The following is a 13,994-nucleotide window of genomic DNA, read 5'->3' as shown; positions in this document are numbered from 1 at the left end:
TTGAGCTGAAGAGCACAGGTACAGCGCCCAAGCCCAGAGTTCATGCCCTGTGACCAACCAAAACAAAAAAAAAAAAGAATTTAATTCTTTGGGCTGGGAAGGTGGCTCAGTGGTAGAGCGCTTGCCTTGCATACATGAGGCCCTGGGTCCGATTCCTCAGCACCACATAAGCAGAAAAAAAAAAAAGGCCAGAAGTAGTGCTGTGGCTCAAGTGGTAGAGCACTCGCCTTGAGCTGAAGAGCTGAGGGACAGCGCCCAGGCCCAGAGTTCAGGCCCCACAACCGACCCCCCCCAAGAAACAGTGGTAGAATGAGCTCTTTCATGTTGAATGAAAGAGCTCAAGGACAGTGCCCAGGCCCTGAGTTCAAGCCCCATGATCAACAAAAAAGGAAAGAAGGAAGGAAGGAAGGAAGGAGAAAGAAAGAAAGAAAGAGAGAGAGAGAGAGACAAAGAAAGAAAGAAAGAAAGAGAGAGAGAGAAAGAAAGGAAGGAAGGAAGGAAGGAGAGAGAGGGAGGGAAGGAGGGAGGGAAGAAAGGAGGGAGGGAAAGGAGGGAGGAAGGAAAGAAGGAAGAAAGAGACAGACAGACAGACAGACAGAAAGAAAGAAGAAAGAAAGGAAGGAGAGAGAGAGGGAGGGAAGGAGGGAGGGAAGAAGGGAGGAGGGAAGGGAGGGAGGAAGGAAGGAAGGAAGAAAGGAAGAGACAGAAAGAAAGAAAAAAAGAAAGAAAGAAAGAAAGAAAGGAAGGAAGGAAGGAAGGAAGGAAGGAAGAGAAAGAAAGAAGAAAGAAAGAAAGAAAGAAAGAAAGAAAGAAAGAAAGAAAGAAAGAAAGAAAGAAGGAAAGAAAGAAAGAAAGAGAGAGAAAGGATAGCTTGGGGTACCCATCATTCTGCTGACTCCTGGGGGCCTAGGGGTCCCCAGGCTGCCCCTTACCATGCTCGCTGCCGCCCATGGAGGTGCTGAGGGTGGTGGTGTTTTCTCTGTTGTTGAAGGTGTAGCAGTTCCCGTACATGGGATGATGGAAGAGCGTGAAGTTCCTGTGGAGGAAGAGGCGGTGTGAGAGGGCGGCTGGGCATGGGCGCTGGGGCTGCGCTGCAGTCTGGAGTCGGGGTGGGCACCACACTGGCTCTCTCTGGGGTCGGTGGATGCCAGCATGACTCACTTTCCCATCTGCTCTGGAGGAGATGACAACCAAGCCCATTCACTGGGCAGATGCCAGTCCTGGGATTAACTTTCTCCTCTCCCCATGCGCTCTATTCCCACTTAGTGTTCCTTAGGCCACAGATCAGCCCCAAACACTTGAACAGTAACTTTTATTCTTTGGTACCAGTTCTGGGGCTTGAACTCAGGGCCTTGGCACTTTCCTTGAGTTTGTTTGTTTTTAAACCACATCTCCACTTCCAGCTTTTTTGGTGATTAATTGGAGATATGAGTCTTATGGAGTCTCCTGCCCAGGCTGGCTTCAAACCGTGATCCTCAGCTCTCAGCCTCCTGAGTAGTTAGGATTACAGGCATGAGCCACGGATGCCTGTTGAACAGTAACAGTTTTTTCAATGGCCAGGCCTCTGAAATGAGCCCCCAAGAAGGAGCCTTTACAACTCAACCCACAGGGGGGCATCATGCCAAGTACTTTACTTACACAAGGGACAATATGTCTACTAATATAGAAAAATGAGGAAGGTTTAGAATTTGAAAAGAACAGAAAGCTGGGTGCTGGTGGCTCATGCCTGTCATCCTAGCTACTCAGGGGTCTGAGACCTTGATGGTCATGGTTTAAAGCCAGCCCAAGTAGCAAAGTCCAAGAGACTTTATCTGTAGTTACCCAGAAAAATGTCAGACTTGAGATATGGCTCAAGTGGTAGAGCAAAAAAAGCAGTAGAGAATGTGAGGCCCTGAGTTCAAGCCTTGGTAGCAGCACAAAAGAAAAAAATAAACAATGGAGTAAGCACTTCAGATACGTCCCTCCCACTGCCCAGCAAGGCTCCGGGATCTGAGTGTCACTCAGTCTGAAGGGTATGAGGGCTCAGGGATGTGAACGTAGGCTCTTCTTCCCTCCCTCTTTCCTTCCTTCTCCTCCTTCCCTTCTCTGTACCTGAGTTTGCAACTCAGTTCTATACAAAGCCCTCTGCAAACTGGGCACTAATCCTAGCTATTCTGGAGGCTGAGATCCGAGGATCGAGATTCAAGGCCAGCCAGGGCAGGAAATTCTGTGAGACTTTATCTCCGAAGAGCCACTAAAAAGCTAGAAGTAGAGGTGTGGCTCAAGTGGTAGAGTTCCAGCTTTGAGTTAAATTAAAAGAAAGAAAGAAAGAAAAGCTAAGGGAAAGCACTTGGGCCCTGAGTTGGGACTTGAACACACACACACACACACACACACACAGATTCTATGTAGCTTGCCAACCACTGCTGTGATGTCTAGCTGAATGCATTCAAAGCTACCAGGTCACTCACTGATTGAAGGAGCTAGCTCCCATGTGCATGGTTTTCCCAAGGACAGAGGCAATGGGAAGGCCCATTTGTATGTGCAAAGGGCCTGAGGTCACAGCCCGCAGTTTGCAAAGGCTGAGTGAGCAGCCCTCCCCTCCTGACCTGCCATCACAGGACATCCCATCGAAGAAGCAGGTGACCAGCAGCTCCTCTGCGGAGTAGCTCATGTTGATTTTCTTCTCCAGAGGCACCTGCGCCATGATGTTCATGTAGTGGAGCTTGTACCACTCTTGGATGGCATTGATGCCCGAGCTGAAGGTGTAGGTAGCACAGTCAAAGGTGTCATTTGAACACTATGGATAAGAAGAGACACGAGGCTAGAGCCGGAGGTCCTGTCACCACCAATGTGAAGGACTGGGAGGGGGAGTCATTGGTGCTTGCTGCTAGAGTCTTACGATCAGGCCTGGGGCCGGGATGGGTTTCCTCTTACTCCTGGAGCAAGGAGAAGTCACCTTGGTATGCGAGGAAGGACATGGACCCACTCCTAGGACTTCTGCCTACCAGCTGCTACCACAGCACAAAGCAAAACCAGCCTCCACAGGGTCTCCAGACATCCGGGGTTTGGCTGACTAAGGCTGTTGAGTTGCTCCTACTTCTGGTTACAGAGACAACCTGGAAATCTGGATTCTGGCCAGAACTGACTGAAGCTTCTTTTCTACAAGATCTCATCACCCAGGACAGGAAATCTCTCCTGGAGAGGACCAACGTCTAATCATAGACTTTACCATCAAGAGGAGTCTCAGAAACATCCAGGAAACTAGGGAGATTAGATGCTTCAAGTGACTTTGATGAAGAACCATATTGTAGGATTTATGACCAAAGCCACAAGCCTCTGCATCAGCAATCCAAGGCAAAGGTGTTCAAGTAAGCCTCATGTTGCAAGGGGGCTGGGCTTGGAGAGGTTCAAAGAAAATGGAGGCTGCCTAGAAAAAGTAATAGAATTCATTTTTTGGTGTATGTCTGCTTTCTAAAAGAGCCCCTCAAATAGGGCCAAATGAAGAGATTAGAAGTTAGGCCAGGGGCTGGGAAGGTGGCTCAGTGGTAGAGCGCTTGCCTTGCATGCGTGAGGCCCTGGGTTTGATTCCTCAGCACCACATATGCAAAAAGAAAAATGCCGGAAGTGGCGCTGTGGCTCAAGTGGTAGAGTGCTAGCCTTGAGCTGAAGAGCTGAGGGACAGTGTCCAGACCCAGAGTTCAGGCCCCATGACCAGACCTCCCCCACCAAAAAAAAAAAAAGTTAGGCCATAGCACCTCTAAAAGGCAAACACTAGTGGGCAGTGACGGATCATGTTACCCTAAGCTACTCAGGAGGCTGAGATCTGAAGATTATAGTTCAAAGTCAACCCAGGCAGGGAAGTCTGTGAGACTCTTATCTCCAATTCACCACTAAAAATACAGAAATGGCACTGTGGCTCAAATGTGAGTGTGTTAGACTTGCGCAGAAAAAGCTAGGGGAGAGTAAGTTCAAGCCCCACTGCTGGCACTAGATAGATAGATAGATAGATAGATAGATAGATAGAGGAAACTCTGGGACTTTTGTTATATGTCTACTCTTTCTGTTATCTGCACCCCACTATGCTTTGGAAACTTTGCTTTCTTTTTTTTTTTTTTTTTTGTCGGTCGTGGGGCTTGAACTCTGGGCCTGGACGCTGTCCCTCAGCTCTTCAGCTCAAGGCGAGCACTCTACCACTTGAGCTACAGCGCCACTTCTGGTTTTCTGGTGGTTTATTGGAGATAGGAGTCTTATGGTCTCTCCTGCCCGGGCTGGCTTTGAACCGCGATCCTCAGATCTCAGCCTCCTGAGTAGCTAGGATTACAGGCATGAGCCACCAGCACCTGGCTTTGGAAACTTTGCTTTCTTTGCCTACTGTCTGGTAAGAAAACTTTGCCCTCCCTGGACAAGAAGAGATGAGGTTCCCACCAGAGAGCGCTGAAATAGAATCAGAATCTTAAGCATTAACAAAAAGACTGAAAATAGCTTCTCTAGTAGCAGTAGCTAAAACGACTTCATAATTTCCTCATACCTAGATCAGTAGATCTTCCCTAATTTCTGTCCTTTGAGAGTCCCCCTCCCCCTCCAACCTCTTGGCCACAGATCACCGCCCCAGACATTTTTGTCATGCTTAAAAGCATCTCAGTTGACCAAGTGTGTTGGCTTATGCCTGTAACCCCAGACTACGCTGGAGTAGGAGGTTCACTTTCTGAGGTCAGTGAAGAAATGCAAGATGCTATCTGAAAAATAACTAAAGCAAAAAGGCTAGAGATGCCGATCAAGTGGTGTGCTAATATAGCAAGTGTGCGAGTCCTGAGTTCAAATCCCAGTTCTAGTAAAAACAAAAACAAAAAAACCAGCTTTCATTCATTTTAGTTGCTTCCAATCAAATCACTCTTCACTAGGTGCATTTTTCCTCAGTGGTCTACAAGAAGATATGGCCCAAGAGGAGAGATTTGGGGCTCCCTGTCTCCAGCCTATCCCTTGCCCCACCCCAACCTAGGCAGGAAGTCTTACCAGCTGGAACCCCACCACCTTCCTGGACTCATGAACGTGTATGACATTGGAAGCCTTGTGAATGATGTTTCCACTGATCTTCCGCTTCCGGCCGGTGACAAAGTCCCTGGCCTTGTCCTTCTCATTCTCGTTGAAGATGAGCAGAGGGATGTGCTTGAGGAACTTAGGTGGGCCGCCTGCCCAGGCTGAGCTCCAGTCCCCCGCCTCCCGGCGCTTCCGATGCTGCACCTCTTCAAAGCCATACAAAGACTTCAAGGCAGCTTCGGTCTCTCCTTCCAAATCGGCCAGGAGGTCATGCACAACGCTGTACCTGGGTGGGTGGGAAGGCCGCGTCAGGAAAGGGAGACCCCTCTGGCAGAATGTGGTCACCGCTCCACTCCCTTGGTCAATGGGGACCTAGAAGGCCCTTGCCTGCTACTTGCCCCCTGCAAAACCTCTCCACCAGGAAAAGCCCATGAGTGACCCTGGAGTGACACTCTGCCACTGCCACCTGCTTGCTCTTGGGGGGGGTGTTCATGAGTTCACCCCAACCAGCATTTCTGGCGGGGTGAGTGTTGGGCACCTCCCATAAACCAGCCACATGAAGCCAAGGAAATAAGAGTCTCCCCAGGGCCTAGGCTCCATCTCTACCCAACACGCTCAGCCTTCTGGGTGGTCTCCAGTCTGTGCTGGGGGGGGGGGTGAGGGGCTGCATCTGATGACCACCATGAACACAGAATGCACTGCAGAAACCATCAGGATATCATTTCTAAAGCTTTCTTCTTTTCTCTGCTCCCTCCCTCCCTCCTCTCTTTCCCCTCCCCTCCCCTCCCTTCCCTTTCCTTTTCTTTCTCTTGGAAACAGAGTAAGTTTATTTGAAAGTGAGATGAAAGCCAAGAAGAAAAGCAGCAAGACTCCGCATCAGGAGAAGGCCCCAGAGAGGAGTCCCCTGGTGTCCTCTCCAGGGCTGCCATTACAGCCCAGTGTCCCTCCCAGCGCTCCTCCCCTGGGCTTTGTGCTGATTGCTTGATGGCTGTGTAAGCCCCTCCCCTGGCTCTTCTCATTGGTTGAGTTTGAACCCAGGGCATTCTGAGAAGAAGTGTTTGAGCAGGAACCCAGGGAGTTATAGGAAGAGGCATTTGAGTGGGAACCCATAGCATTGAGAAGAAGAGACATTTGAGCAGGAGCTCAGGGCATTATGGGAAGAAGTATTTGGGCATAAGCTGAGGGCATTGTGGGAAAAAGGAGTGTTTAAATGGGAACCCTGGGTATTATGGGAAGAACCAGCATTGGAGTAGGAACCCAGAGCATTATGGGAAAAAGAGGCATTTGAGCAGGAACCCAGGGCACTGTGGGAAGAATCCTTTGAGCAGGAACGTGGGGCAATTTGGGAACAAGAAGCTCTATGGCGGGAAGCAGGTTATCTGTCTAACATTTTTTATCCCTAGAATCTAACAGTTACCCTTTTCTTTGCTACCATTCCCCGCTCTCAGGTGGAAACCTTAATTGTCTCAGGGACCAGGGGCTATCATAAGGCAATTGGTGAAAATTGCACCCATCTTGATCCCTGACACTTTATGCATAGACAACATCACATACTGCCTGGTGTAAATCTCAGGGCTAAACTAGCAGTGTTTGGGTTCTCCATACCAGCATGGCCTACATGACTGACCTGCTATACATCCCTTAACCTTTGTCTGTCTCAGTTTTCTAGTTTGCTGCTTTGTAAAATGAGGTTATTGGGAAGTCTCAGACAGCTACAAGTATTCCTGCATATGTATAATTAGGTAGCCATGATTATTATGTACAGTGGTGTGATTATGTGTATTAATAGTTCACTCTGCATACTTTATCAGGGCAAAGACTCGATTGTTTAGGCCTCTGCCCTAGAAGCTAGCACACAGGACATAATGAAGATGTTGAGGGCATGGTTAATGGGATAAGAAACAGAAGGAAGAAAGGAAAGAAGGAAGGGAAAAGGGAGGAAGGGGAGAAAGGAGGGATAAATAAGGAAAAGAAAAACTTCTCAGCCGGGCGCTGGTGGCTCACGCCTGTAATCCTAGCTACTTAGGAGGCTGAGATCTGAGGATCGCGGTTCAAAGCCAGCCCGGGCAGTAGAGACGGTGAGACTCCTATCTCCAATAAACCACCAGAAAACTGGAAGTGGCGCTGTAGCTCAAGCGGTAGAGCGCTCGCCTTGAGCTGAAGAGCTGAGGGACAGCGCCCAGGCCCAGAGTTCAAGCCCCACGACCGACCAAAAAAAAAAGAAAAAGAAAAGAAAAAGAAAACTTCTCAGGTAGAAGAGTATTAGAAATTGGGTGCCAGTGACTCACACAAGTAATCCTTGTTACTCAGGATGCTGAGAATTAGAAGCTCATACTCTGAAGCAAGCCTGGGCAGAAAAGTTCTTCAGACTGCATCTCTCATTAACTAGCCAAAACTAGGACTGGAAGTAGATGACTCAAGTGGTAGAACACCAGCCACGCAGCCACCTAAGCATGTGTGAGGCTCTGAGTTCGATCTAAGTACTGCCAAAGAAAGTGAGCCCTAGGACTTGGTACATAGCTTAGTGGTAGAGCACTTGCCAAACAGGCGCAAAGCCCTGGGTTTGATTCCCAGCAGAAAGAAAGAAAGAAAGAAGGGAGGGAGAGAGAGAAAGAGAGAAAGAGAGAGAGGAAGGAAGGAAGGAAGGGAGGGAGAGAATGAGCCTTAGATCATTTTAGTTTTGAGCTTTGCCACCAACTCATTGGTGACTGTGAGCAAGTGAGTTCATTGGGATAATCTTGGTCATCTTCCCTTCTTCTCTGCCCTGCCTCCTGCTTGGATAAGAGTCTGGTGGACTCTGGCCTGGCCTCCCAGATGGCTTTTCCATAATCTGCAGGACTGATGGCCCATTTAGAACAAGTCCTACAATTGACAGCAGGACTGCATCAAGATCTGTTCCAAGCTTGTATCTGATCATCTCAACTAATAAGGCTGAGGGGGCTTGGATGAGGGTTCAGGGACGCTGAGATGCTTCTAGAAGTCACCTGGGTGTCCCTTTTGGGGAAGAGTGAGGGTGTGGAAAGTGGAGAGGAATGGCTTGATCGGCTCCATGTGAGCTTTTGGAGGAAGGTAGTATTCTAGCTCATTCTTGGCCCAACCACTAGGCAAAACTGGTCTATGTATCTTCCTAGATCTGCCTTCCTTGTGCTGGCCTGTCCCCACATGTACCTGATGGACTAAAAATGTGTACAGATTCGGGACAGGGGAAGGGCAGTTCCGCAGCACTGGTGAGGACTTAGAAATGGCTTTTCTTTTCTTTTAATTTTCTTTTCTTTGCTGCTGGGCTTGAACTCAGAATCTGGGTGCTGTCCCTGAGCCTTTTTGCTCAAGGCTAGCACTCTACCACTTCAGCCACAGCTCTGCTCCCAGCTTTTTGGTGTTTATCCAGAGATAAGAATCTCATAGGCTTTCCAGGGCCTGGCTATGACTTCTCCTCCTCCCCCCCCCCCCCTTTCTGTCCTGGGACTTGAACTCAGGGCCTGGGCACTGTCTCTGAGCTTCTTTTGCTCAAGGCTACCATTCTATCATTTGAACCACAGCACCAACTTCTGTTTTTTTTCTATGTATGTGGTACTGAAGCATTGCACCCAGGGCTTCATGCATGCTAGGCCAGCATTCTACCACTAAGCCACCTTCCCAGCCCCTAGAACTTCCAATTTCTAGACAATATGTTTTCCAGCTGGCCTAGGCTTTAACATGCTAGACCCTCCCCCTGCTCCCCCCGCCCCCCGCCCCCCTTGCCCCCTGCCCCCAGCCTCAAATCCTGACACTCCCTCTTACTTGTAAGGGTTGATATTGCAGATGGTCACAGCGGGGAAGTCCAGCTTCTGGAAGTGGACTTTGATGGATACAGAGACGGTGTAGAAAGAGAACACGAGGAGAGCACACTGCCAGATGATGAGAGCCACGGCTGTGAGTGTGAACACAATCCACAATCCACGCCGCAAGCGGCCCCGGGACACCACGATTCGGCGGCAGCCGTGAGTATTGGTGTTCATACAGTACCAGTGCATCAGGTCTTTGATGGTGGGGGCCTGGGGACCTCTCACGGGCAGATTCTTCTTGATTTTGGCTTTTATTTTCTCTCCAGGAGCCATGGTGTTAAGGATGGGACGTAGACGTGGTCAGAGCACTGTAGAGACAGAAGTGAAAAACAGATGAGCTCCTTCCCTATGTCTGGCTGGCAGGTCTCCGGAGGCTAGGGCCTGGGAAACTAGCCCATATAGCCTTCAAAGTCACCTCCCTCTTTTCTCAGGCCTTGGCCCCTTCTCCAGGATATTTATTCTTTTGGCCACCACAGGCCTGCCCGAAAAGCTGCCTCCTCCTCTTCAGGCCCCCAGGCCTGGCTCTGTGGGAGCACTGGCACAAGTGGAACTTGTCAATACTGGCTAGACTGGCTGAAGGACCTCTTCCCAGATGGCCAAGTCAAGAGCCCTTGGTACGACTAGCTAGCACTTCTATCGGGAAAGAGTACTTTAGCCAGACACTGGCCAGACACTGATGGCTCTTGTCTGTAATCCTAGCTACTGAGGAGGGCTGAGATCTGAGGATCATAGTTCAAAGCCCAGCCTGGGCAGGAAAAATCTGTGAGACTCTCATCTCCGATGAACCACCAGAAAACTGGAAGTGGTGCTGTGGCTCAAGTGGTAGAGCACCAGCCTTGAGCTGAGGCGCTCAGGGACAGCACCAAGGCCCAGAGTTCAAGCCCCATGACTGACAAAACAAAAAAAAGGAAGGAGTACTGTAACCCATGCTTAGTACTTTTTAATCCCTCCTCCTTCCCCTGCCCTCCTGCAGGGCCCAGCTTCTATCTCATTATAGCCCCTGGTGCCTAGCTCCAAGTCTGGTCCTCAGCAAGGTGTCCCCAACAGACAGACTCTGTCATATCTCAGCAACAGGTTACTTTCTTGGGCTTCGTGCCCCCATGCCCTTTTCCTTGCTGCTTTCCTACAAATGAAATGAGCTTGGTTTCATTTCATAGTCAAGCTCCACCTTCATCAAGCACACTGACTCTGGAATATTCCCCATCCACTGAGTTCCATTTCCTTGATGTTAAGATATCATTCATTGAGCCAAGTTCTGGTGGCTCACGCTTGTCATCCTAGCCATTGAGGAGGCTGAGATCTGAGGATTGTGGTTTAAAGTCAGCCCAGCAGCAAAGTCCCTTAGACTCTTATCTCCAATTAACCAGCAAAAGGCCAGAAGTGGTGCTGTGGCTTAATGGGAGAATGATAGCCTTGAGTTCAAGCCCCAGGACTGACACCAACAAAGTTAAAACAAAACCCATTAATTTAAGGAAAGGCATGTTGATTTAATAACAGCTTTCAGGGAGAGTATTGAAAACTAGTGGACTGCATTCATCAGTTTCTAGGGTGCATCTCAACTATGGAACCTTTGCAGTAGGAGCTAATATTCAGTTTAGAAATGAACAAACTTGGTCACGTGCCAGTGTCTCATACCTGTAATGCTAGTTACTCAGGAAGCTGAGATCTGAGGATCACAGTTGGAAGCCAGCTATGGGCAGAGAAGACCCTGTCAGACTCTTATCTTCAATTAACCACTCAAAAACTGGAAGTGGAGCTGTGGCACAAGTGGTAGCGTGCTAGCTTTGAACAAAAAGGAGCTCTGGGACAGAGCCCAAGCCCATGTTCAAGGCCTAGGACCAGGAAACAACAACAAAAATGACCCAACACCTTGCCGGGTACCGGTGGCCCATGCCTGTCATCCTAGCTACTGAAGGCTGAGATCTGATCATTGCAGTTCAAAGCCAGCCTAGGCAGGAAAGTCCATGAACTCTTACCTCCAAGAAAGTGCAAGAAAGTCCCTGAGACTCTTATCTTCTTCAGTTGATCACCAGAAAACCAGAAGTGGCTCAAGTGGTAGAGTGCTAGCCTTGAGCTGAAGAGCTGAGGGACAGCACTCAGGCCCTGAGTTCAAGCCCCAGAACTGACCAAAAAAGAAAGAAAGAAAGAAAGAAAAGAAAAGAAAAGAATGATGGGCTGGGAAGGTGGCTCAGTGGTAGAGCGCTTGCCTTGCATGCATGAGGCCCTGGGTTTGATTCCTCAGCACCACATAAGCAAAAAAAAAAAAAAAAAAAAAGCCAAAGAAAAGAAAAGAAAGAAAGAAAGGAAGAGAGAAATGAACAAACTTACAATATCATGTATATAAAGACTCATATTTATAATATATATACACATATATATGTACACATATGTATATACATCTATATGTATAGCATATATAACATATATCTGATCATCTGGCTTTCTCTATGTAAACAATACCACAGTCTGGGTGTATTTCAGGCGAGGCTGCACACCTCCATGAGGTACATGATCATCAACTCCCCTTTGCACAGGAGGAGAATGAGCTCCAGACTTGAGCTACAGCCTTCTGTTGGGATTGGAACCTTGTACCATTAAGCATGTGGTCGATGTCTTTGAGGGGTCCGCTCTTGTTCCTGCAAGCTCCCTGAACATACCTAGATTATTAACAGTACCAGGGATTAAACAAAGGAGGAAAACACAGATAGGAGGGACAATGCAGTGGTGGGCACTATGTGAAAAATGAATTATACAACTTGTGGGTGGGGATGGGAGTGAAAACTGGGAGACAGTGAGAAAAGGGATGACATTGTTCAAAAAGAAAAAAATGACTCTTTACCGGACTTATGTAACTGTAATCCTTCTGTACATCACCCCTATAATGACAATAAAAATTGCTTAAGGGGGAGGTAAGATTGATTTGCAAACTCTGAGTTACAAATGTGATGTTATCCCAAGGCATATTCGAATTCTCTCCTGTATGCCTTCCCCTGCACAGTGGCAAAGGTCAACTTGGCCATTCTTCTGGTTCAGACTACAGCATGGACATCCATGCCTGTGAGCAAGGGCTGGGGTGTTTGGAACAAGGGCTTGGATGTGCCCAAGTTTTGGGGGGCGACTTGAACTCAGGGCCTGGGTACTGTACTTGGGCTTTTTTTCTTGTCTGGCACTCTACCACTTGAGCCATGGCTCCACTTCCAGCTTTTTGCTAGCTAACTGGAGGTAAGAGTCTCACAGACTCTTCTGTTCTGGCTGGCTTCAAACCATGATCCTCAGAGCTCAGCCTCCTGAGTAACTAGGATGACAGGTATGAGCCACCAGCACCCAGCTTGCCAAAATTCTTTAAGCAAATTCTAGACTTGTGGAATTACTCAGACTATGGTCCGAAATTAGAAGTTGGGGCAACACTGGGCAGGGGAGAGTGCTCTCAGGTTTATGATAACAGGAGATGTCCAGAAAGTGCCAAATTACTTTATTAAAAACGATCTTTCTCATCTCTGACCTTCAAAATTATGGCATTTAAAGCATCTCTTGGCTAGAGGAACAGAATTCATTTTGTTTTAAATCCTTTTAAATATTGCCTATTCCTATGTGTTTGTGATCACAACCTAAATCTGGATTCTATTTCCTGTATAAAAATCACTATCCCCAGGGGCTTCCTCCATTGAGACCGTTGGTCAGGAGCTGAGATTCTGGAAGTTTCTATCTGGAACTCTCAGTCTTCTCATTGATGACAGTTCCTGGGGTCCCTCTGCCTTTAATCCCGTCCTTAGGACTAAGTCTAACCCCTGTGGATCAATCAACCAGCCACAAGGGAAAGAAGGCTTCACACAAGTAACACTGTGCTTCAGACCCAACAGGTTTGTGGCTTTGCTGTGGGATGAGTAACTCCCACCCAGCACTGGGTCTTCTAAAACGCTTTACAGTCTTCCCAGTGCTTTACCTCATTTAACCCTCCCAGGTAAGCGCCACCATTTCAGAAAACGCAACCGAGGCATCTGGAGGTTAAGCTTGCCCAAGGTCACATGCAAAAGTGCCCGGGGCTGAGACTGAACTCAGGACCCATCTCTCTCTCTCTCTGTGTGTGTTTTCTCTCTGTGTCTGTCTGTCTCTCTCTCTGTCTCTGTTTTCTCTGTGTGTGTCTGTCTTGTCTCTCTCTCTCTCCCTCTCCCTCTCCCTCTCTCTCTCTCTCTGTCTCTGTTTTCTCTCTGTGTCTGTCTGTCTCTCTCTGTGTGTCTGTCTCTCTCTCTGTCTCTCTATGTCTCTGTTTTCTCTGTGTCTGTCTGTCTGTCTGTCTGTCTGTCTCTCTCTCTCTCTCTCCCTCTCTCTCTCTCCTAGCTAGGCTGCTCCTCAAATGACAGTAACTGTCAACCCCGCGGGCAGCGATCGCCGAACCCTCTTGCCCAACACCTCCTTCAATCCTGGCCGCCAATGCACTCAGCAGCAATCATCACCATCTCCATTTCACCGGGAGGGAAACTGAGGTGCAGGAAGGAAGGTGCCAGGCGGTGAGCCCAGTCTCAGCGCCGCCGCCGGCAGGAGGGAACTCGAAGGATTCGTGGGGATTCCAGGACCCCTGGGGTTCACCCGGACCCTGCCCGTCTCCTGCGCGCCCTCGGGTCGTCCCTGAACCGAGGTGCAGGGGGCGGGGGGGGGGGGGTGAAAGGAGAGATCCGCTCCTCGGGGGAGGGGTTCCCCATAAGGAGGCGGACGGGGGTCCGGGACCGGGGACCGGGCGCCCGATCCGCCCCCCCCACCCCCCGGGGACGTGGCTGGAGACCCGCGCGGTCCCGTGGCCCGAAGGGCACGGAGCCCTCCGGCGGGCGGGAGTCGGGCCAGCCCGCGCGCGTGTTCACCCCCTAAGCAAGCATTCCAGCGCGGGGCGGAGCGCGGAGTCGGGGTCCGGTCCGCGGGGATCGCGGAGAGCCTGGGCCCCGGGCGGGGGGTGGAAGGGTCGGCTCCGCCCTGGGCCGTGCCTGCGAGCGGGACCCCCGTCACCCCGGGACGGAGCCGGCGAGCTGCGGTCCGGGCGCCCCGGGTCCCGACCCGGCCCCGCTGGGCTCACCTCGGGAAGCTGCGGCTCCCGTGCGCACGCACGCTCGCTCGGCCGGGGTTCGCTGCGCCTCTGCTGACCTCTCGCCTCCAGCATCC

At 49.8% G+C, this 13,994-nt stretch overlaps 1 protein-coding gene across 2 annotated transcripts in view; it reads right to left on the bottom strand.

The window, feature by feature from the left end:
• Positions 1-13,994, bottom strand: part of Scnn1g (sodium channel epithelial 1 subunit gamma) — a 31,192-nt gene extending 17,198 nt beyond the window's left edge. Inside the window, exons 1-5 of one of the 2 annotated variants that reach the window (XM_042689828.1) lie at positions 13,909-13,994; positions 8,800-9,151; positions 4,996-5,305; positions 2,589-2,779; positions 933-1,036 (exon numbers count right to left, since the gene is read on the bottom strand). In XM_042689828.1, the coding sequence (XP_042545762.1) occupies positions 933-1,036; positions 2,589-2,779; positions 4,996-5,305; positions 8,800-9,116 (922 nt within the window). In that variant the 5' untranslated portion in view covers positions 9,117-9,151; positions 13,909-13,994. Of the gene's footprint in view, positions 1-932; positions 1,037-2,588; positions 2,780-4,995; positions 5,306-8,799; positions 9,152-10,819; positions 10,857-13,908 lie in introns of those variants that run through there. The other variant, XM_042689830.1, reaches the window with a different exon arrangement.

This window comes from Dipodomys spectabilis, unplaced genomic scaffold (assembly GCF_019054845.1).
Source record: "Dipodomys spectabilis isolate Male_0828 unplaced genomic scaffold, ASM1905484v1 ptg000127l, whole genome shotgun sequence".
Classification (NCBI taxonomy): Eukaryota; Metazoa; Chordata; class Mammalia; order Rodentia; family Heteromyidae; genus Dipodomys; species Dipodomys spectabilis.
The sequence above is the reverse complement of the archived record's forward strand: the minus strand, read 5'-3'. Positions and strand labels throughout refer to the sequence as shown.